General features: G+C 39.2%; 1 protein-coding gene across 2 annotated transcripts; it reads left to right on the top strand.

Annotated features, from left to right (window-relative positions):
* Positions 1–823: 823 nt before the first annotated feature.
* Positions 824–14,730, top strand: DSEL (dermatan sulfate epimerase like). Of its 2 annotated transcripts, none has more exons than XM_084888193.1 (2): positions 824–1,228; positions 2,267–14,730. In XM_084888193.1, the coding sequence occupies exon 2, from the start codon at positions 3,169–3,171 to the stop codon at positions 6,805–6,807; it is 3,639 nt and encodes a 1,212-aa protein (XP_084744319.1). In that variant the 5' UTR covers positions 824–1,228; positions 2,267–3,168; the 3' UTR covers positions 6,808–14,730. The 2 variants fall into 2 exon arrangements, with proteins under 2 accessions (XP_084744319.1, XP_084744318.1); XM_084888192.1 differs by having other exon boundaries at positions 2,263–14,730.
* The last annotated feature ends 10,856 nt before the right edge of the window (positions 14,731–25,586 follow it).

Raw genomic sequence — 25,586 nt, 5'->3', positions numbered from 1 at the left:
CCATGGGTCTTTACTCCAGTTCCATTTTTTTAATAAGAAGGAGGCTCCTTCCACCTGTTTGTCATGCACCTATCCATATCTATGCTGCCGGAAAAATTATTGCAATCCATAAAGCTAGTGAATATTTTTTTGGTTCCCCCTGATCTTTAGCATCTGTGCCCCTGAAGTCCCTCTCACATCACTCTGGTACACTCATTTTGCTTTTCTATGTGACAGCAACTTCGGCCAGACTGCCTGTCATCCCTCCCGCCTCAGCCCCCCCCCCCCCCCCCCCCCGCTCTTCCTAAAGGGGTGATGGCAGACACCCACCGCCTCACCCTTCCAGCCCCGCTTTCTCCCATGTGTCCTCCTGCCCAGAGCTCCCTCCATCTTCCTCCCACCCCCGGCCCTGTTACAGTGGTCCTCGCCCCATAACCAAAGAGACTGGGCGGGCGGGCGAAAAACTTCAGATGCTCACACACCTCCAAGTCCTGGCTTGGAGATCCCATGGTCCCGGAGCTCCCCGCAGCCCGGGCGGCCGCGAACGCACGGGGCCCCGAGCCCCTCCCGATTGGACCGGAGAGCGCTCGGCCCCGCCCCGGCCCCGCCGTCGCCTGTTCCTGTCCCGCCCCCAGCCCCGCATCCCCAACACCCAGTCCCTCTGGCCCCGCCCCGCGATAGGCCCCGCCTACCCCGACTCGCCCCCAGCCCCGCATTCCCATCACCCAGTCCCTCTGGCCCCGCCCCGCCAAGAGTCCCCGTCCATCCCGAGGCTCCGCCCATCCCAGACTTGCCCCCAGGCCCCGCCCAGGCCCCGCCTCTGTCTGGTCCCGCCCCGCCCCCAGCCCCGTAGCTGTCTCTCGCCCTCCCCGGGCCGCGCGGCCGGAGCTGGCACGGAGGAGCGGCGGCGGCGGCGGCGGCGGGCATCGCGGCTTGGGGAGCTGGCGCTCCGCTGGACACGGCGCCCCCGCCAGCGCCCTCCGCGCGCGCGGACCTGCCTCCCGCGGTCCCGGGCGGCCCGGGGCGTCCGGCGTCCCCCGAGGGCAAGCTTGTCCGCGCCGGGCCGGGGACCAGCGCGGGGCTGCAGCCTGTTGGAGCTCGGAGAGCGCGGGGCCCGGGGTCCGGGGCTCAGGGACCCCGCGCGGAGCCGCACGGCCCGGCCTCCTGCGCACAGCAGTTCACTCCAACTCCCCCCCTCCGCCGCGTTGGGGCCCAGCGTTACCGGAGGACCCCGTCCGGATCTGCGAAGGTGAGTGGACTTGACCATTGAGGGGTCTTCTGCCCCCTCATCACCGCCAGAGATCGGAGAGCGGGAAGCGCAGGATGGGGGCGGCATGTTCCTAGGAAGCGCATTAAAAAAAAAAAAATGCAACAGGCGGGGCCGGGCAGGAAAACTCCTCGGGTTAACGTTTCCCGCGGAGAGGAGACTTGTCCAGGACTGAAACTTGGGTAGGTTCTTCCCATCCCAAGACTCGCAGGGACTCCTGAAGTCTGGCTCTGAGCTCCCTCTGCTGGCTCCTTGCGAGGATGGAAACCGAGGCTACAGGTGAGAGGTGGGAGCAGAACTGCCTGCCCTTCTTGGCTCCCACACATTGTCATGCTTTCTCCTTTGAAGAAAGTGGTCCCTTACTGGGGCACCTTCTGATCCCATGAAAGCTAAACCCTCAAACGGAATCTAATAACGGTCCTTGCAACTTTTGCTTTTTGTCACCGAGTCGTTCGTGCCTGAAACAACCACCACCATAGCAGGACTCACTGGGTAAACTGCATTTGAATAAAAACATTATATTTATTTTACATTTTAAAATTAATCTATTGGGGTGACATTGCTTAATAAAGCTATATAGGTTTCTAGTGTACAATTCTATGATACATCATCTGTATATTGGCTGGTGTGCCTAACAGCCAGAGTCAAATCTCCTTCCCTTAGTCACCATACACTAGAACCCCTCCACCCCTCTTTACCCCTCACCCCCTTAAAACATTTTAAATAGCTAAAGCCAGCTACAGTTAAAATAAATACCGTCGGGCAAAGTTATATCTTGTAGCTGCTTGTCATCTGCCACTAGTCTTTGTTATCCTAATGCGTGCATTTAAAAGTATAATAATAATTTAAAAGAAAGATCTCTTGAATTAACTTAGATTGTATTTAATAACAGATTTTATTGTGATTCCGAAATTTCTGTCCAGTACATGAATTGTGATATCAATTTATATCCACTCCCAGCATGCTTGTAGCCTCAGAGAATTTCTTTGTGCTTTTTTTTTTCTCTCTCCTCCCAGAAAGGAATGTCATGAAAAAGGAACAGAAAAGAGCCATCATTGTTGGTGAAAGGGGAGTGTTCTTTCCCAGCTGGTGGTTGCTTCATGATTGGAAGAGAAGTACCTAGGTGGCAGAAGAGATTAGATTCTTCTAGCTGTACAGATGAAGCTGATAAAAGAAGACATGGAAATGCTTCCTCTGGGGCATAATAGGCTGATAAGCAAGAGGGCCTGAAAAAGACAGATTTGAAATGAGGACAGGAATTTTGAGATTTTTTAAAACCAGGTAGGACTTTGGACACTTGTTGAGGATGTTTTTCTCCCAAAAACGAAAAATAAAAATTCTCAAAGTCAGAAATGTAAAAAGCTGAGAAGAAAAACAACCAAGTCTACCCCCAAGGATTTCAGTACTTCGTCACTTTCTTTGGGTAGACACACACACAAGGCCATCACTCACGTCTGGGGATTTTATTTCCTGCGATGGTTTCCTGTGCTAGGAATGGCTTAATTTGGAATTTAGAGTGTTTTTTTTGCCTACCTTTTTGTTTTTCTTTTGATACAATGTGTGTTTTGATACTTCATGTTAAATTTATGCAAAGGAGATAAATCCTAAAGTCATAGTATGTTTGACTCTCTATATCACTGTTTGCTCTGTGATATGGAAAAACTAGAGGATTTAACATTCCTTGAAGTTTTGTTGGAAGCAAAACTGCGTTAGAGACACAGATATACAGTGTAAGTTTTCTCTTTTTGGCAACCGTATTTGCTTTGAAGGAGCCAACTATCAGCTGGATTTCACAGCATAAGCGATTTATAGTCTTTGCTTTATCAAGGCCTTAAATGGGTGTTTTATACTGAGCAGATGGGAACCACATTGAGCACTCTGTTTGACATGATTGCCTAAGGAAGGGAACTCCCTGATGGATCATGGCGTTAATGTTTACAGGACATTTCTTATTTTTAGCATTAGTGATGTTTGCTTTCTCTACTTTTGAGGAATCTGTAAGCAATTACTCTGACTGGGCAGTTTTTGCAGATGATATAGATCAGTTTAAGACACAGAAAGTGCAAGATTTCAGATCCAACCAAAAGCAGAAAAAAAGTATGCTTCATCCAGGTTTATATTTCGATGCGGGAGAGATTCAAGCAATGAGACAAAAGTCTCGCACAAGCCATTTGCACCTTTTTAGAGCTATCAGAAATGCAGTGACAGTTATGCTGTCCAACCCAACATACTACCTACCTCCACCCAAGCATGCTGACTTCGCTGCCAAGTGGAATGAAATTTATGGTAACAATCTGCCTCCTTTAGCTTTGTATTGTTTGCTATGCCCAGAAGACAAAGTTGCCTTTGAATTTGTCTTGGAATATATGGACAGGATGATTGGCTACAAAGACTGGCTAGTTGAGAATGCACCAGGGGATGAGGTCCCAGTTGGCCATTCCTTAACAGGCTTTGCCACGGCCTTTGACTTTTTATATAACTTCCTAGATGCTCACCGAAGACAGAAATACCTGGAAAAAATATGGGTGGTTACCGAGGAAATGTACGAGTATTCCAAGGTCCGATCATGGGGCAAACAACTTCTTCATAACCACCAAGCTACTAATATGATAGCACTGCTCACCGGGGCTTTGGTGACGGGGGCAGAAAAAGATTCTAAAGTAAATTTATGGAAGCAAGTTGTTGTAGATGTGATGGAAAAGACCATGTTTCTATTGAATCATATTGTTGATGGTTCTTTGGATGAAGGTGTGGCTTATGGAAGCTACACGGCTAAATCAGTCACACAGTATGTCTTTCTGGCCCAGCGCCATTTTAATATCAACAACTTGGATAATAACTGGTTAAAAATGCACTTTTGGTTCTATTATGCCACCCTTTTACCGGGCTTCCAAAGAACTGTGGGCATAGCAGATTCCAATTATAATTGGTTTTATGGTCCAGAGAGCCAGCTGGTTTTCTTGGATAAGTTCATCTTAAAGAATGGAGCTGGGAACTGGTTAGCTCAGCAGATTAGAAGGCACCGACCTAAAGATGGACCGATGGTCCCCTCCACTGCCCAGAGGTGGAGCACTCTTCACACTGAATACATCTGGTATGATCCCCAGCTCACCCCACAGCCTCCCGCTGAATATGGTACGGCAAAAATGCACACCTTCCCTAACTGGGGCGTTGTCACGTATGGGGCTGGGTTGCCAAATACCCAGACCAATACCTTTGTGTCTTTTAAGTCTGGGAAACTTGGAGGTCGAGCTGTGTATGACATAGTTCACTTTCAGCCATACTCCTGGATTGATGGGTGGCGAAGCTTCAACCCAGGACATGAGCATCCAGACCAGAACTCGTTTACTTTTGCTCCCAATGGGCAAGTATTTGTTTCCGAAGCTCTCTATGGGCCCAAGTTGAGCCACCTCAACAACGTGTTGGTGTTTGCACCGTCACCCACGAGCCAGTGTAACAAGCCCTGGGAAGGGCAGCTGGGAGAATGTGCACAGTGGCTCAAGTGGACCAACGAGGAGGTTGGTGACGCAGCAGGGGAAATCATCACTGCCTCTCAGCATGGGGAGATGATTTTTGTGAGTGGGGAAGCAGTGTCTGCTTACTCCTCAGCAATGAAACTGAAAAGCGTGTACCGCGCTTTGCTTCTCCTAAACTCTCAAACCTTGCTAGTTGTCGATCACATTGAGAAGCAAGACGATTCTCCGATAAAATCTGTCAGTGCCTTCTTTCATAACCTGGATATTGATTTTAAGTACATCCCCTACAGGTTTATGAACAAGTATAACGGCGCCATGATGGACGTGTGGGATGCACACTACAAAATGTTTTGGTTTGATCACCACGGCAGTAGCCCCGTGGCGAGTATACAGGAAGCGGAGCAAGCTGCCGAATTTAAGAAGCGGTGGACCCAGTTTGTTAACGTCACATTTCAGATGGAATCCACAATCACAAGAATCGCATATGTCTTTTATGGGCCGTATGTCAACGTTTCCAGCTGCAGGTTTACTGATAACTCCAACTCCGGACTTCAGATTTCTCTCAACGTCAACAATACCGAACATGTTGTCTCCATTGTAACTGACTACTACAACCTGAACACGAGATTCAACTACCTGGGATTTGGTGGCTTTGCCAATGTGGCTGATCAGGGCCAAATCACCCAATTCGGTTTGGGCTCTCAAGCGATCGTAAGGCCCGTAAGACAGGATAAAGTTATGTTCCCCTTTGGATTTAAATTTAATATAGCAATCGGGTTGATTTTGTGCATCAGCTTGTTGATTTTAACTTTTCAGTGGCGGTTTTACCTGTCTTTTAGAAAGCTGATGCGGTGGATCCTAATCCTTGTTGTTGTCTTGTGGTTTATCGAGCTCCTGGATGTGTGGAGCACGTGCACTCAGCCCATCTGTGCAAAATGGGCAAGGACGGAGAAGGAGGCCGGCGCCGAGTCTGTGTCTTCCCAAGGGCACCACGTGGATCGTCCTGATGTTGTCATTACCTCACTTCCTGGTTCAGGAGCTGAAATTCTCAAACAACTATTTTTCAACAGCAGTGATTTCCTCTACATCAGGGTTCCCACAGCATACATTGATATCCCTGAAACCGAATTTGAAATTGACTCCTTTGTAGACGCCTGCGAATGGAAGGCATCAGATATCCACAGCGTGCATTTCCGCCTGCTCCGAGGCTGGCTGCAGTCTTTAGTCCAAGATACAAAACTGCATTTGCAGAACATCCATCTGCATGAATCCAGCAGAGGTAAACTGGCCCAATATTTTCCAGTGAATAAGGACAAGAAAAGAAAATCGAAGAGAAGAGAGTCTTTGTCGGAACAAAGAAGTAGAATGAGAGGCGCCTTTGATAGAGACGCTGAATACATCAGGGCTTTGAGGAGACACCTGGTTTACTTCCCGAGCGCACGGCCTGTGCTCAGTCTAAGCAGTGGGAGCTGGACCTCAAAGCTTCATTTTTTCCAGGAGGTTTTGGGATCTTCGCTGAGGGCATTGTATGTAGTAAGGGACCCTCGGGCCTGGGTTTATTCAATGCTGTACAGTAGCAAACCAAGTCTGTACTCTCTGAAGAATATACCAGAGCGCTTAGCCAAACTGTTTAAAGTAGAGGGAGGTAAAGACAGATGTAGCTTACATTCGGGCTATGCTCCGGAGTATGAATCATTAAGGAAAGAATTATCAAAACCCAAGGCTAGTGCGGTCTCCCTGTTGTCTCATTTGTGGCTGGCACACACAGCAGCAGCCCTGAGAATAAATGCGGATTTGCTACCTACCAGCTACCAGCTGGTCAAGTTTGAAGACATTGTGCATTTCCCCCAGAAAACCACCGAAAGGATTTTCGCTTTCCTTGGCATCCCTTTGTCTCCTGCTAGTTTAAACCAAATATTGTTTGCCACTTCCACGAACCTTTTCAATCTTCCCTACGAAGGGGAAATATCACCAAGTAATACTAATGTTTGGAAACAAAATTTGCCTCGAGATAAAATTAAACAGATTGAAAACATCTGCTGGACACTGATGGACCGTCTAGGATATCCAAAGTTTATGGACTGAGTGCTGCGGGTCAGCAGGAATTTGCACTAATATGTTCCAACCCAGTTTGTGGACATGGATTAGAAGAGTTTGCTTATTCTTGTACTTGGTGTGTGTGTGTGTGTGTGTGTGTGTGTGTGAGAGAGAGAGAGAGAGAGAGAGAGAGAGAGAGAGAGAGAGAGAATGTGTGTGTTCGGTTAATTGCACAGAGAGATTATTTTAAAAATAGACACCATATTTGGCAGAGCACGATTTAATTTTTATGTTACTACTTTCTTGCCTTTGTTTCTGAATTGTTTTCTGCTAAAATGCTTCCACTACAGAGGTGTAGATGAAGTTCTGTTGTGGTCAGGAAAAATAGGAAGACTTTTAAAGTTTTTGTCTTAACTCTCTTCATCTGCAACTGTGCTGATGTGTCCTGGAACCTCAAAGGCTGCTCAAGGCCTTCCGTTGTTGTTTTATCCAGGCTTCTCTTGCTTTCAAGATGGATTACAGAAGTTCCTTAGCTTTTTATAAAAGGTCTTCTAACATGTTTATCCTGCACAAGAAAATAAATCTTTTACTGTGTATAATGTTTAGTGATATCACTGGGGACATGGTGGAAACTTCTATCTGAACTATAGGGTTCCTTCTATAAAATACAGATGGATATACAGAATGAATGTGGTGTGGTTTTTTTTGTTATTGTTGTTTTGTTTTTGCAGATCAGAAACTGACCTAAAGAGCCTTCTTAATGCTTTCTACTTTGAAGTAGTGGAATCAGCCTTTGTATAATCTGGGTGCCAAGGGCTGGTGGAGTATTTTCGACCTGCTTGTCTGTGAGAAACTCCTTTCTTTGTATTGCCTCCTTGAAACCACAGCTGCTAGCATCACACCACTCCCATCCTGTCTGTCTCTCTCTCTCTCTCTCTCTCTCTCTCTTTTTTTTTTTTTTTTTTTTTTTTTTTTGTCACTGTCGTGCAAAATCAGTCGCATTTACTGATGGTTAAACTCCTTGTATTTTCTGGATGTTTTCCCCCTGATGATTAATTTTGCATTAAAACCTAACCCAGATTTATAATGAAACTTCTTTTTGTGGAATTATCGCCGTATGACTCAAAAGAAGCTGAGCCACCACAGGCTGCATTTTGTTTTTTTTTTTAGACTGGAAGCAGAGTTGGAAAACTGCCTGACTTGTCTCGCATCCTTTGAATGAGTTTACAGACTGCCAGTGTGGACAAATGGGGGATGATGTCAGAAGCATCTGTTTCCTTCACCATCTGCATCTTATTATAAATGTAGTCGTCATCGAATGCGGCTCATTTTCTTTTGGTAGGCACTGAAATCCAAATGCTGTGCCAGTACAAGCCAGTGGAGTAATTACAATGTACTGGGTGAAAACTATTAGGCAGTGTGGAGACTTGATGAAATCTCTGTACAGATTGCAGTCTTCCTCCTGATGTTGCAAACTGTCGTTTCCCCCAAGCTCTCTAGCACTTGGGAGTCTGTTGTTCTGACCTAGATAAAAGTGGTTCTTTCTCAGTAGTTTGTTCTTGTGTCAGAATGTGCCTGTAGAGTGATAAAGCTGTGGATATGTTCCATTCCAGCAAAACCTCACGTGGCTGTCATTTCCCCCGATATAGTGTGAATGAATGCAGGCCACTCCTACTCCTCTTATATCGACTTTCCTCCCGGAGCTCCCATGACTTTTTCTCTACAATGTCAAAATGAATGAAAGTGCTATTAACGTAGGTTGAGAGGGCAACCGAAGGCCTGAATCTACACTGTTATTGCCGAGGAAGACGATAACCTTCCTATTTGAGGGTTATCAACAGGCATGTAAAATTGCTACACAGATGTTAACACTATTTTCATAGTTGGTCAGAGTGTCACTGTTTGCTTTCATTTCCCAGGATATGGGATCTCAAATGAGATCCATTATAAAGGCTTTGGGTTGGCAGTAATATTAGGTCTGATCAAGGTAAGAATTAGACGTGTGTAGGTAACAAATAAGAAAATGGAAGCTACACCACTGCCTTTCTTTAAAATTTTATAGAAATGTGCCTGTGGGCAGAAGAGAGCCAGGTTCATTATGTGGAGGAAAGAAGGGGAAAATGAAAAAGTAGTTTTGTGAATGAATGAATATGGGAACATGTTATTGATAGCTGATGAAAGTGACATGGTTAATAAAATGAGCTTCACAATGCATCACCTTCTTTCCAGCAATGTCAAGGTGAATTTTCCTGTCCCTGTACTCACCCACTCCTGCCCCAAGGGAAAGTTTGCTGAAGGGGAACACCTACTTGCAGCTTCTCCTGTAGAAATATTTTATGTGGAGAGGCATTGAACATGCATGCATGTTCATATATTCATGCTTGGGGACCCCTGCCTTGTCATCTCAATACCTAAGGTGACTGACTCTCCAAACACCTAGGTCCTACACTCTTAGGGTGCTACCTAGGAAAAAATCCAACCAGTCTCTACACTTACTCTTAATCATCTTAAAAATAAAGCAGCAATGATCACTATGTGACTCTTTCAAAGGAAACTAAATGTTCTCTCTGTAAATTCAATTCCTTCATTAACTTCCCCAAACTTCTGCCCAGTTGAGATAAAAGCTCTTATTAAAATAAGAGCATTTAAGTCTTGAAACTTTGAAAGAATGTGTTTTGCTGACACAAGTAACATAAGTAAATATAGTGACAATAATCTGTTTTTCCAAAGTGAAATAATGTTAATTACTCATTTTGGATGGAATGTGCTCTACCCAGAGTTGAATTTACTGTAATAAAAATTCCAGGAAGGATAAGAAATGGGGAATCTGTTAAAAAAAAAAAAAAAAAGGTAAATCCATGTGGCTTAATTTATACAAACCTGGAGAAGCACAAGTTTTAAGCCGATGACACAAAAATGCATACATATTAGGCCTAGATCCCATATATTAGACATTTGATTGACATTTTAGACAGGAAGAAGTAGTAAGTGCCTGCCAAGAATGGGATGGTTAGGTCAAATTCCCAGCATGGAAGAGGACTGGCCACATAACCCTCAGTGAAAATATTCAAACAAGGTCTCCTCCACACACACAAGTATGCTTTAATTGCTTCTTCTGGCCACTTGTAATTTATGTCATTTATCAGTAGAGTTTGGGGTGCATCATCATAGATCCTAGACAGTCCTGATATATAAAGTATATCACATTCAATTTTCTATGAGTATTAACAATGACTTAAAAATTGCTATATTTGATCATAAACCATTTTTTTGAAACTATATGTATAACAAGACTCTTACTAAGTAAATAAAAAGCTAAAAGCAAGTTGGCTGTGGTTGGGAGAGTTTATAATAGCCCTCTTCTTTAGGTCTTGGGTAACTCTTAGAATTCCTTATGAAGCTGAGAAGGCAGACAATGGGAAATACAGTTGCATATTGACATATCGTCCTACACTTTCAGCCACTAAACTTGCGCCATTCGAGGATGGGCAATCCTTGCCTCTACTCTTTTAATTTAATTCCAAGTTCTGTCTCTGACTTCCACTGTCTTCTGCATACATCTTCCCAACTTACTAAATGGCAAGAACATCCCTGCACTATGTACTTGTACTCTCAATCTGTCCCTGCTGCCACTAGTAAGGTCTTTCGGAATGATCTTTCTAAAAAGAGGTTCTTGCAGGTTGCTTGAGATATTCTAAGTCAGTGATGCATGAGGTTGGCTCAGGGAAGACTTTTTTTTAAAAAAAGAGATGTAGCATCTATCATGAATTAGTCTCAATATGTGCTACAGATTGAACCATAAGTTTTCATAAATCTCATTACAATCCTCACAAGAACTCTATGCGGTACTTATTTTACAGATAAATTTGAAACCCATGTTATCTCCATGGGGAATATGCTTTGTGAAATAATGTTGAGTGAATTTACAATTTATTCATTGTTTACCATACTTTTTTTTGGCTACATCTAGGTATTGATTAATACGAGGGAAGAACACAAAAATTGGTTGACTATGATCCTAGTCTAAGGAATTGGCAGTCTCTAGAGACTGCAAAATTTATCAAGAAGAGAGGCAGGCAGGTAGAGATGACCACTGGATGAAAGGTGTCAGAAAGTCTTCTCTGTGCTGTAGTTGACACGGTTTATTTATTTCTGAAACTGCGGTGACGAGAAAAGAGTAGTTTAAAGAGGGAGTTTTTGGTAAATTTGGATAGAGTTCACCACCTAATCTTTTCTTATTTAGGCTTTGATTCTGTAGTTGTCATGGCACCTGCTATTGATTACCACAGAGACATGCAAATAGAACAGAAGCACTGACACTTGCCCTCTTCCTATTGCCTTTCACTCAACTTCCCCAGCACATTTACTACAAAGAAACTTGATCCCTCACTGAATACCAATGTCCTGAAGAGCACAAGGTCTGCAGAGTTCATGCTGATGTTTGCTGGTAATGACAGGAAGAATAACTCAATGTATTTCATCTTATTCACTTTAATGCCATACATAACAAAGAATTGTCCCAATTAAAAAATAATCTGTATACAATAATGTTTTCCTGTTAACTCGTTTGGCCAAACATATAAATGTCATTCACACATATAAATTGGGTTGGACTAAAAGAACCTTATCCTCTGCTTGGTGCTTTGTACGTTTGGATGCTTTCTGTCTTCCATGTCTGTAGAAGAGAATCCAGGAGCAAATCCCAGAGCCTCCAGCCAGAAGCTCAGCCTCCCAATGAAAAGTACCCTCTGCATTGGACCAAGTGCCACAGACCTGTGAGAGTGGGGCTCATACTCTTGGTAGACAGGGATTCCTTTGCTATGATTGTTTTTTCTTGGATATTGCTGTCCACACCCTACTATGGTTCACTTCAGGTGAATTAGAAAACACTATTGTGTTGATCCTAGAGTATGCCGGCTCTGCTGCACCTCTTTACCAAACCATAGGCATTATGGATATGCAAAATAGGTTCCACTAATATGTTAACCCTATCTGGGAAGAAAGAAGCCCTTCTCAGTGATACTGATCAGTTTCTGTGGCCAGAGGTGGGACTTAGTATCAGAATTCATATACTCACACATTCTATAATCCGGTGCCACGCATAAAAAATCTGAAAGATACTCTGAGAAATGCACAATTAATTCTGACCTCTCATTAGCACATTCTCCTATTTCCCACCAAGTAACCCAGAGTGAATGTTTATCTTGCATTTTCTGTTAACCATTCTCTGGAATATCTTTATAGCTCTACCACACACATCTCTTCTTATCAACATATTGTAGATTTTTTCATGTTTTATAACTTTGTAAACAGTAACATACTGCATATATTATTGTGCAACTTGCTTTGCTTTGCCCAAAATTTTGTCTGATGCATGTTTATTTTGTAGATATCCACTTATTTTCAACATGGTAGTGTTCCATTATATGCATATGCCACTTTCTGAATATTCCATACTTTATCTTTTATCATGTTGATAGACTTGGGGAATATTTCTAATTTTCGCGAATTCCAACATTGTATAAAAAAATTCTCAAGTATGTTCTATATATAAGAAGGTTCTGTGTTTTGTTTGTACACAGAACCTTCCCACCTACTCCCACCCCAGCCTTCTCCCAAGTATATGTATCCGCGGCTGAAAGCACACCCTTGGCTATTCTAGATGATGCCAAGGTGTTATTTCTCAGATTGTCTATACAAATTGATACTCCAACCATCATAGGAAAGTTTCTGTTCCTGATGTTCTCTTGTACTTGACAGTTTTAGAGTTTTTAATACTTTCCTGTCTGGGTGTCACATTTTTGTTTTAATTTGCACTGTTCTGATTATTAATGACATATAGCTTCTATGCATTGAGCATGAGCACATACACATGTATAGTCCTTATTGTTTTCCATCTGTATTTTGTGAAATGAAGTCCATGTTCATGTCCGTGTCTTTTATCCATTTTTCAAGTTCATTTTTTCTAATGAATTCATTGAAGTTTATCATATATTAATAATAATAGACATTTTTTTTGGTTATATGTGCTGTGAATAACTTTTTGGCTTCTATTTTCATGATCTTTGTACTACAATTTGTGTAATCTATTTTGCTACACAGGTGTCCTTAATTTGAATGTAAGCAAATATGTCAGTGTTTTCTTTTATTATTTATAGTTTTTTTTTGGTCTCATTAAAGAATCTTTTCCAGAGTCTTGGCACTAAAAATATCCATCTTTATTTTCCTCTAAACCTCTTAATACTTTTATTGGATGTCAATTGCTATATAACAAAATTACCACAAACTTGATGGCTTAAAAACAACACATACTGATGATCTCAGATTCCTGTGGGTAGGAACCCATGTGTTCAGAGTCTTTCACAAGGCTGCCATCAGGTTGCTGGCTGGCATCCGACACTCACCTGGAGAAGCATCTGCTTCCCAGCCCCATGGTTATTGGCAAGATTCAGTTCCTTGTGGGTTCTTGGACTAAACGCTTTAGTTCTTTTCTAGCCTTTGGCTGAAGACCACGCTCAGTCATGACCACATGGGCTTCTCCATATGACAATTTACTTCATGAAAGCCAAGATGGGAGTGAATCAGTAGAGAAACTACTAACAATGCTGCTCAATTGGAAGTGACACCCAATAAGCTTTGGTTGGAAGCAAGCCACAGGTCCTCATACCCAAGGGATTACATGAGATCACACATACCAGGTGTAACAAATGGAAATCATTTTAGAGTCTATCTGCCATAGATTTTTGTCTTTTAATATTTTAGGATTTAATTTGCTTTCTATTCATTGTTGTGTTGATTCTGATTTTTTTTTCTTCTTTGACTAAAAAGATTGAAACCCTTTCCCCCCCAATTACCTTTCAATGCTATAACTACAACATATCAGGCTTTTTATTTTGTATGAATCTATTTCTGAGCTCTCTACTTTATTCCACTGGGAAATTTGATAATGCCACTGACAATACCACACTGTCTTAATTACTATAGTCATTTTGTTAGCCTTGAAATCTGGCAAGGCAAGTCTTTTTATTTTCTTTTCATTTTTTCTTAGATTTTCTTAAGCCTTCATTCTTCCATGTGCATTTTTGACTTAGTTTGCACAGTTTCTCAAAGCTTACAAAGTACAATACATGTTCATTGTAAATGCATTAAATCAATTTTGAGAAAATTGACCTCTTTATATTAATTAATCTCTGTTCATGAGCATGATATGTCTCTCTTATATGAAACTTATTAATCCTTTGATAGATGTCTCTGAGCACTTTATATTGTTACTATAGTAGATGACATTTGTTAATTATATGTTCAATTGTATATAGAAAATACATTTGATTTGTGTGTATTTGTATTGTATCAGGGACCTTATTAATTCTTATTAATTTAATAATTGATTTATAAATTCTTTTGAAATAAATGGTTTTGCAACTGTAATTTATAAGAATTATGGTATTTACTTCCTTTTACTAATAACTTTTTAATGTTCTTACTGCATTTGTTAGGACCTCCTGTAAAATATTGGTAGGATTTGGTAATAGTGAGTGTTCTTGTATGGTTCCTACATGAATGCAGTGCTTCCAGATTTCACCACTGAGCAATGGATGCGATGTGAATTTCATAGACTCACCTTATCTGGATGTGATACTCCTTTCTAGTCCTGCTTTGATAAATGACTTTTTATCATCAATGTATAATCATCAAAGGATTTATTCAGTTGCTTCTGATGCATTTATTGTGATAGTTGTATATTTATTTGCCTATATCTGTTAGTATGAAAATATTATCTGTATTATATGAAAAAATATATTTTATTTTGAAATTAAATCAAACTTGGTTGGCTATGATAAAATCAGCCTGAGAGTGATTCATTATTTTTTTTTTTTATGTAGCTGGACTGAGTTTGTTAATAATCAACTGAAGATGTTTACATCAACATTTGTCATTTTCTCATACTGTACTGGTCTAATATATCTTTCACATAAAATAAGTTGATGATGTCCTATTTTTCTATTCTGTAGAAGTGTTTTTGTAAGATTGGAGTGATCTAATACTAGAATGTTTCTTACTAGTCACTTTTAAAACCAGCTGATTGTTGTTGTTGTTTTTTTGTTTGTTTTGTTTTTGTGTGTGTGTGAATATTTTGACTCAGTGTACAATTTGATGGTGATAGGCTTATTTTATTTAGCTTGCCTATTTAATTTGAAGCCTATTTTTGGCAAGTTATGTTTTTTAAAGAAATTTTCCTTATTAAAATTTCCACATTTATTGACCTAAATTTGCTGAAAGGCATTCTGTTGCCCCTCTTATTTCCCATCTTCCCCACCCCCTGGGTCATCGCTGCTTGTTCAGCTGTGTCCATATGGGTGTGAAAGAAATGGGAAGCTGGATTGACCAGATGGTTGTTGTTTGATTGTGAGATGACAGAAGAAAAGAGTGTGAGAACAGTTGTTTGCAGGTACTCAGTACAAAGAAAAAAGAGGCTCATGAGAAACCCAGGAGACACTGTTATAAAGGATTTAGATTCTAATGGCACCAAAGACTGTTGGAGTGGACATCCTCCCTGGCAAGAATATGTGAAGGAAACAATGCTCAAAGAATATGATCCATGGATTTGAGATTATTGAGGCATTGAATTTATTGCTAATAAATCTAGGGCAGCAATTTTAAAACTCTTTTGGGAACACTTTGTACTCTTAAAAATTCTTGAGTGCTCACAAAGCTTTCTTATATGCATGAAGCCAATATCTAATATGTTCTACCTCAGAACTGAGGATTTTTAAACACTCATTTATAGGTTTATTTTTAAAATGACACCAGTAAAGCCATGATAGCATGATATGCCATAGCATTATTATCTGTTAAAAATGACTATATTTTCTAAAAGCAAAACAGTTGTGAAAGAGTGTCACTGTTTTACCTTTTTACAAATGATCTTAAATATTTGGCTGTTAGACTACACCTGGACTTTCATATCTGCTTCTGGATCACATAAGATACTTAGCTCCTGGAAAATCTGAGAATTGTGGGAGTGGAAGGGATGGGGGAAGAGAGTTAAAATAAAATGTTTTTGCAATACTATAAAATAGTTTCTCAGACCCTGTGAAAGTGTCTTAAGACCCCCCTCCCCCCCCTCACACACATGTATGGAGCATAGATTGAAGGTCACTGGCTAGCACCTAATACAGGAAGTGAGTCAATAAAGACATCTGGTTATTGGAAGGATCACCCATGAACCCATGTACAATGTGATCAAAAGATACATCTAGTATAATTATGAGATTAAAAGAGCATTGAAAATAATAGTTTAAACTATATATTAATTCTGGAACTGTTGCAAGCAAACTAGGACATTGGATGGATATTGAGATTACAAATGATAATGGCAGAAGTGGAGAGGAATGGTGAACCAGGAGATGACATCTTTGAGAAGAAGCTACGTGGAGAAGGACTATACACAGGTGGATGACCAAGGAATGGCATAGTCTCATGGCCAGGGTCAGTGCTGGTTTTTGTGAGCGGGAATGACAATGATCTAGAAACTGAAAAAGAAGCCAAAGGACATTTAAAATACAAATGCTATTACTTTCCTTTTATTTACATTCAGTATCTTAAGCTCCAAATGATTTCTCCCTAAAGTTTCTCCTACCTCTACTAATAAATGGGGTGGGCGGGGGGGGAGAGAAGAAATACAGGAAAGAAAATAAGAAGTCTACAATTCCTTGAGACATAATCAAAAGCTTTTAGGACTACTTCCAAACATAAATTGAAGAAAGAGCGATAATCTGATGTGGCCAAAATGTGCTTCTCACTGGTATAAAGTGTCACTATAGATGACTAGTCCTGCCCAACTCAACAAATGACACTTGTGTATAGGGGCTAGAATCCCATGCTTACACTATTTCTGTGCAGGTCACATTGGTGACCCATACACAAAGAGCCAGTTCATTTTAGGCCATCCTGTTTTCTTTCTTAATTTTATTCTCAAAAGCACAACCTATTAGACCATTGTTATTATGTCTAGAAAAGTGATCTATATTAGGTGCATATTAAGCACAAACCACACATCTCCACCCCCTGAAAAACCTATTGGTTATGTCTGCTGAGCCTGACTTAGCAGCTGAATCTCCCTCTCAAGGCAATTTTATTTCAGGTATTTTCTCATTCTTTTTCTTTTCTTTCCCCCCCCCTTTTGTTCAAGGTCTATTTTTATTGATTTCAGAAAAGAAGTAAAGGGAAAGGGAGATAGAAACATCAATGTTGAGAGAGAATCAGTGATAGGCTGCCTCCTGCAGGCCCCCGCCAGATGGAGCCTGCAACTGAGGCATGTGATCTGACTGGAATCAAACCTGGGAACCTTCAGTCTGCAGGCCCTGGCTCTACCAACTGAGCCAAACACACCGGGCCTCATCCTTTTTTTGCACACATACTGCTTGCAGATTCATGCTGAACCAACTTTCAAGGTCTCTCTACTTTCAAAGTTGACAAAGAGGGAGGGATTATGTGTCACTTAACTTTCACAAATGTCCTGGCCTCTTTGAGTAAGGAAATCAACTGTTATCACAGAGTCCAGCATATATCTCAAGTCAACAGGCACCCACTTATGTTATAGGTTATATTAACACTGTTTCTTTTGTTTGTTTGTTTACACATTAGGGAGTAAAAAGCAGCTTCTATATAAAGAACAATCCAAAAGTCAAAAAATACAATTGATCAAAAAATATAAACACTATCAATCTCATTATTATATAAATTCAAATGAACAAAATATCACTATTGTACTTAGTTTATAAACCAACAAAAAAAAAGAAAAAGAAAAGAGATATTGGTAAATATAGCAAAAAGTAAGTTTATAGCAATAGCTTTGGTAATATAAGTGTACTCTATTCTTTATTAAAAGCAATTTGGATATTTGCCAGATATTTTTAAAATCCTGTTTTTCACCACCAAAGATTTCACTTGGCCCAGAATTTCTATTTCAAACATCTTTACCCACCAGGAAAAGAAAAAGAAAAAAGTGTGGAAAGATGTACATGTAAGTATGTTCATTATGGCATGAATTATAATATCAAGACAAAACCTTCCAGTCCAGTTTGGCATGGCTCAGTGGTTGAGTGTGGACCTATGAACCAGGAGGTCACAGTTCGATTCCCTATTCCGGTCAGGGCACATGCTTAGGTTGTGATCCCCAACAGGAGGCATGCAGGAGGCAGCTGATCAATGATTCTCTCTCATTACTGATGTTTCTATCTCTCTCCTTTCTTCTCTGACATCAATAAAAATATATTTTAAAAACAAACAAACAAAAAAAAAACCTCCTAAAATTAATGTTAAAAAATATTCAACAGATGCAAAAAACATATCAATGAACATGTGAGGTGGCTTATTAGGAGAACACTGAAACAATTTTTTTTCCTATTAGTTAATTAGAAAATAACTATAAATGACCTCATTTAAAAATATATATTTTTTTGATTTTAGAGAGGGAGAGACAGAAACATTATTATGGGTCAAATGTAAATACTAGTGGTTTTCTCTGGGTGTTGAAATATCAGGTGAGAGTTTTTGTTTTCTTATGATTATCAGTGCTATCCATTATTTGAATAATTGTTTTAAAATAATATAAGAAACAAATTAAAAACTCAATAAAATATTTCAATATTTAAGGGCCTAAGTATTCTCAGAGGATTCAATAGAGGGACTTTAATAAACAAAGTATTTTCACCCTATGGTGATTAGATATAAAATTGAGAAACTGAATTAAAATGCCTATAAGCAAATTAACTGTTCATCTCAATAATTATGAAAACAACTTGAAATGAGGGTTTTTTTTTTAAAATAACATGTTCTCAATTTTTTAAAATGGTGGTATTAAACAATGCTTCTGTTTACAGAACTTCCATGAAAAAATAAATAGCAATAATCATTAAAAGCTTAAAAATCCGAACAACTTTTTATTCAGCACTTGATATTGACCATTCAGTTCAAATTAAGTTCCAAGTAAATCTATTCAATTAATCTGAAACATAAATTTTGGAGAAAGTTATTTAGAGATTTGATAATTAGACTAATTTTGAGTTTTCTTTTTATAAATTATAGAGGTAGGGACACATTTAATTTCTTTCTTCCTTCTTTCAATGACCACTATGAAATGACAATTATGGCTAAAGTGAAACAGAAATAAGGAAAGTGACCCAGATTATTCCAGGAAACATTTAGAAAATTAAAATGGCCAGAAAACAAACCAATCTAACCCCTTAGCTTAGGGGTGTCGAACTCAATCAGAGAAGGGGCCAAAATCTAAAATCCAGCCTAAATCGCGGGCCGAATGGTTTACTGAACAGTCATAAACTGACAATGTCATAAACTGACAGCGGAGTGCAGTGATGACAGCGCGGTGCGGGCCACATTGCAAGGCCTGGCGGGCTGGATTTGGCCCGCGGGCCTTGTGTTTGACATATGTGCCTTAGCTCATCCAATGGTCAAAAGTAAGCAAAGTAAGCTCCAACACCAATTAGACAATGAGCGGGGTTGTGGTTATTGTCTAAGGCACATGTGCTGTAAAGAAAAGAGGACGTAGTATATCAGAATTACCATTTTTAACCACTGTCCCTCTGGACTTACTATTCCACATTCTGTTCTTAGGATAGGATTCTCCTACTGTCCTCACTCCCATACAGAATGAATGGGAATGACAATGAATGGATGGCAGTGAATTCTCCTCAGGTGTAGCTTGTTTACTTCTATGTGAGCTGCTTTTAAGAGGGGTCCATTGCAATAGACCCATATATGGCCAGGCCAAAGTGCTTTTAGGCTCTTATTTATTTTTTATTCTTTTCTTATTAGTCACTATTTAACCACAGGATATTTAGAAGTGTGTGTTGAGTTTTCAAATATTTAGTATTTTCCTTTCTATCCTCTTATTGAATTTATTATTTAATTTATTTGTGGTTGGAGAGGATTCAGTAGGGATTCTTTTATGCCTAAAATATGATCTATCTTGATAAATGTATTCTGTACATTTTGAAAGATTTAATATGTGAATACTATTAAGTGAAATTTTCAATTAGGTAAAGTTAGCTCATAATATGTATATTATTACTAATTTTCCTGCAGTCTAGAGGACATGCTTAGAATTTCTTAGAGTACATAAGTACTGACAAGGCATTCTCTGTCTCTCACTCTGTCATTGGATAATATTTTCATTTTGCTTTAATTTTATTGGATATAAATTCTAGGTTGAAAATATTCTTAGCTTTTGAAATGTTATTATAATATCTTCTGCATTCTATTGTGTCTGATGAAAAGTCATCAGGTATTCATATCATTACTGACATTTACTTTTAAAGTTTTTTTTTTATCTCTACTTTGGAGTTGTTCTTTTTAATCTTGATTGTCAACAATTTGGTTATGACATGTCTACAGGTTGTTTTCTTTGTATTTTTTCTGCTTATCACTAATGAAGTTCTTAAATCTGTAAATGAATGCCTTTTACAAAATTGAGGAAAATTTTGTCCATTAATTCTTCAAATGTAAGTTTCCTCCTATTCTCCCAGAATTAAGTTTACAGGGATGTTTATTTACCCTTGTGTTTTAGAAGGTTGATTTAATGTAACCCAAACTTCAAACTCTGTTTTCCAGTTGTCATCAGCAGATGAAATGTGTCTTTCCTTCTCTTAGCTTATCTGCAGTGCCTGGAGTCTGCTGCATGCTATCCTACTTCCTGGAGCTGCCAGAAAATTGACAGATTTTATATGCAGAATTTCATCCTGCTTTTCTGTGGTTTCCTTTTCTGTGGTTGTCCCTGCTCTGATTTTCTAACATTAGTGTGACCATGATGGTGTTCTTGTTCTTCCAGAGAGTAAGTATGCACATTTATAGCTAAGTTTTAGACTGACTTATCAGAAATTCCAAGATAAAATAATATTTACTTTCTTAATCCGGGTGATGAAAACATGCACATTCACTTATTCATTTATATTTTTTAGTGAAGTATGTTCTTTTCAGTTAGTATACCTTAAGGTGGCTTTATCTGGTTAGGAGTTTTCAATTTAGACAATAGTAAATAATGGGCAGTATTCAAGGAGAAAGAAACAGTTTCAGAGTTGGAATGAATCTTTATGATCACCTAATATGGCTCCGCAGAAAATAATACCTAGGTAATGTTAAAAACAAGACAACAGGCCCAAAGTAGTCACTTGTGCTAAACCCCATATTACCAAACTGAATCTTAATTACAGTTTCTGCTCGCCCAGAAATGGAATCGGAAATAGTCAATCAGGAATCACCTGATCAGAATGAGTTAGGTTGTCTGCCTGATCGACCCTTGCCACAACTCAAGGAAAGTGACCTCACAATAACCAACCCGCTTTTTACTTTTGCTGAGTTTATCTTCCTCGTCCTGTTCCCTTCTGCCTATAAAAGCCTTTATTTTGTACAACATCCTGGAGCTTCCTTCTATCTGCTAGATTGAATGCTGCCCAATTCATATTGATTTTTTGCTCAAGTAAACTCAAAATTCTTAATATCTCTCCATTTATCTTTTAACAGTAAAGTAAGTGATCATCCCTATTGGTACATTATGAATGATAAATTCAGTAGGTGAAAATGTCCTGAGAATTACCCCGATGCTTACTATTCAACCAAAACACATAAATATCCTAAATGGTCTTGAATATAAATTTTATTTTATCTATTTCAAAATGTCTCTTGAATGTGCTAGTTTATTACTGCAAAATGATAGGTGTATATTGTGAATTGGAAGGTTACAAATCTATAACTTATCATTAAACTTGGACCAGTGTCAGTTTGTCTTTCAAAATAGATGCTCTATCCCTATGATAAACTGAACTTAAAATGTTTATCATCATTTCTCAAGTTTTCTGAGACTCTTGCAGTATCTTGCTAGCAGTGCCCTCTGGATATTATTCACCAGATTTCCACTTGACTGCGCTTCTGTGATACTTCAATAACCTTGAAATAAAACTCATATCCCAGGATACATTCCTTACTAGCTTCTTCCAGAGAAAACCTGCAGATAAAAGAAGCAAAATCTTCCAAACACTTTGGAAGGTTTTTGATATGCTAATGATAACTATTCACAGCCTAGGGACCATGGGCATAGAGATGCGACCTATTCAAACAGACTTCTGTCAAAGAAACATCTTTGAAAGTACTGTCTCACTGTCAGTGCAGGACAGGGACACAATGCAGAAAAGGATGAATCCTAGGCCCCATTGCTGAATTTGCCACTTCTGTTTCTTATTTCTTTTTTTAAAAAACATTCATGTTCATGTAAAAGTCACTCCAAAATCGAATAATTTAAAATTTATGCATCCCTTCCTGAGCACAGATTAATATTGACCAAATAATATTTTGCCCAAATATTTCAATGAAGATTAACCTAAGCTCTTTGCTAATGGTGCTTATGGAATCACTTACATTCAATGAAATGTTATTTTATAAGACTTAAAAGTGTGTATGTAACTCACTTTTCAGCTATGAATATGAGGCTGTGATAACCAGATTGAAATTTGCAACTTGCAGTAAAAGCATTCATGTTTTTTCTTAATTGAATGAAAGTGGTTTTGTACTAAAAGTTGATGAGAGAATATGGTGGCCTTTTGAGGCAAATGTCACACCAGAACCAGGTGGCGTGGCTCTGGCTACTGCTCTAGTTTAGCCAAAAGAGCTGCCACCAGCTCTGGACTTGAGCACCTTCTCATGTTGGGCAATGTTAGCCCACAAGGCAGCAAGCCATTTTGCATAAAAAGCCTGCCACCCAGATTTTTGTCTTAAGCCTCAACTACAGGACACCACAAATCAATCCTCAAAAAACAGTTAGTCCCTGAGTTCAGTCTCTCACAAGAACAAGTAGCAACAATCCATAGACAGGACATTATTATGAAAATCCTAGAATGCAGGGTGTACTTGAAACACTCCCTCCTCCAACAATTCCAGAGCCTTTGGAGGACAGCACCAGAAAGGGAAGAGGAGCAGGTACACTCTGACTGAATTACTGGTTCCTAAGCCTGGCGCATTACCACACCCAGAGGACCGCTGGGCCCATGGATTCTCCAGTGGAAAACCCAAAGTAGACTTCTAGTTTTCCCATCATTGTGGGGTGCTTCCTGGGAAGCCACGTTGGGTTTTGCCTCCTGGGGATTCCTGGAAGAATCTGTAAGGCTTGACAAGTTGGGACCAGATAGATGAGCACAACAACCAGTGCTCGGTTCTCTGCTGACTGCATTCCTGCTCACAGCCAGTGGCTCGGCCCTGCTGCTGAGCCAAACAGACAACTGGAAATCAATAGCAGGAGAAAATAGAAAATTCACAAATTGGGGGAAATGAAAGAACTCAGTGCCGAAATAACACTAACTATCTTGATACAAATGAAAATGGAACACATCAACATTTTAAACCTCAAGGGATGCACCAAAAGCATTTCTAAAAGGAAAGCTTATAGCTAAATGACAACATTAATAAAAAAGAAAGATCTCAAATAAACAACCTAATGTTACATCTCAAAGAACTAGGAAAAGAGAAATATATTAAGCCCACATTTTCAGGATGAGGTAAAAATAAAGATTAGTGCAAAAATAATAACATACAAAATGGAAAAACAACAGGAAAGATTGACAAAACTAAATGTTCATTCTTTGAAAAGATAAAAACAAAATTGACAAACCTTTAGCTAGACTTACCAAGAAAAGACAGATTCCAATAAATAATAGCAGAAATGAAAAAGGAGAAATTATAATTGACACCATAGAAATGCAAACCATTATAAGAGATTACTATAATGGTTTAGTAATTACTAAATGGTTTAGTAATTACTATAATGGTTTAGTAATTACTATAATGGTTTAGGTGTATAACTAAACCTAGAGACTGGACACCTAGAGACTGGACAACCTAGAAGAAATAGATATATTTGTAAAAACATACAACCTCCTAAGACTGAATCATGCAGAAATATAACATCTGAACAGGCCAATAATGAGTAAGAGGATTGAATCAATAATCATCCACCTCCCAAAGCAAAGCCCAGGACCAGATGGTTTCACTAGGGAATTCTAATAAAACATTTAAAGAAAAATTAACACTAATCTTTCTCAAACTCTTCCAAAAAACAGAAGATGAGGGAACACTCCCAAACTCATTTTATGAGGCCAGAATTACCCTGGTACCCATCTTAACCTCCTATTTTGCAAAAAGAGTGTTGCTTTGTGTTATAATTTTTGGGAACTTCATCCTGCTAGTGACAATATGCATATATGTCCAATTCAAATCCACTCATTTGTTTACTAGTAAAGCAGGGGTGGGAAACACCTGGCCTGCGGGCTATATAAAGCCCAAGAAATCATTTGGTCTGGCCCTGCCAAGGCATTAGTGGTGAATTAGTTAAATGTTTGACCAAATATAGCAGGCTAATTTGTAAGTTGATAATTTTTTATTTCCTGGGAATGATGTTATAAATATCCAAGTGAACCTTGGCAGAAAAAATGTTCCCCACCCCGGCTTTAAAGGAATAGGTTTCTTTTTTTGAAACTGTATCACTGAGTTTAAAAAGTACCAGACTTCTGTTGATTTCTACAAATTTTTATCTGGGTTTCTACATATCAGACCCAATGCTCAAAAATATTTTTTTTCCCCTCTTGGTTTTGTTTCTAGTGCTTTTAGTTATTACTCCCAGGTGATGCTATCTACAAATCCTAAAGCATAATCTTTATCTATCTTCCTCCTGGTTATTATGTGTTTTTTTTTTTATAAAAAATATGTTTTTATCAATATTTTTATAGAGAGAGAGGAAAGGAGAGGGATAGAGAGGTAGCAACATCAATGAGAGAGTAACATCATCAATCTTCACCTCCTTACTGGGGATCAAGCCTGAAACTCAGGCATGTGCCTTGATAAGGAATAAAACTGTGACCTCTTTGTTCCTGGGTCAAACACTGAGGAACACTGACCAGGCAGTGATTAAATTTTTAATAAGACAGGGCTAAGAGCCGCCCACTATAAGATTTCAGTAAAGACTATTCCACGTTGCAGTTTGATATTTGTTAGCATTCTTTGGGCCTTTAGCTACACTACAACTTGATTTTTATGTGAAAAACTATTCATCATGCCTTGGCTACTTTCCCTTTTCTTTAATATGGGGCGGATTTTGTGGCAGTATTTCTCAAACCATCTGTGGAAAGGGATAGTTTTGCTTTTTAATTTCCAATTGTCAGTGATATATGCTTTTGTAAAATACAACCAAACAAAATGTAAAGAATAAAATTACCATAAAAATGAACTATAAGAGAAAAATGAAACTGGAGCAATCTTATTAAACTCCATAGACAGTACAATCACATTTTAATAATCAGATAAAACATACAACTGGGGAAAAAAGTGTCTCAAAAACTATTCATACTATTCACTGTAATTGTGCATAGGGGTAATTAGTATAGAAAATATTATTACAGCCATAGCTTTTTAGTTGTTCAACTTTCATCAAAGGTTATGAGTGAAATGTTAATCCCCATACTAACTCCTACATGCATATTTTGAATCAATTCTATGTATGTCAGTAAGGTTTTTTAATGTGATGGATGAACTTGGGTTTTGGTTGTTGATTTATCAAATTTAGATTGGACACCTGACAATGCCAGTCATAGAGGTTAATGTCCACCTTGACCTCAGTGTTTTGATTTCATTGTACTCATAGTCGAGTCTCAGAGAGGTATGCTGACTAGACTGAAGTAAAAGAATTTAAAGTAAGTTAAGTAACCTTACAGAATGCACATTTATCTAACATAAAGTGAGAGCTTTTGTGTTTTTAAAATGTATCT

Source organism: Pipistrellus hanaki (assembly GCF_964339955.1).
Source record: "Pipistrellus hanaki genome assembly, chromosome: 6".
In the NCBI taxonomy this organism is placed as follows: Eukaryota; Metazoa; Chordata; class Mammalia; order Chiroptera; family Vespertilionidae; genus Pipistrellus; species Pipistrellus hanaki.
Note: the sequence above shows the minus strand (reverse complement) of the source record. Positions and strands in the feature narration are given on the sequence as shown.

What these genes read in the sequence shown, in the direction of transcription:
- DSEL (XM_084888193.1), top strand. Translation starts at nt 3,169, where the DNA reads ATGGCGTTAATGTTTACAGGACATTTCTTATTTTTAGCATTAGTGATG.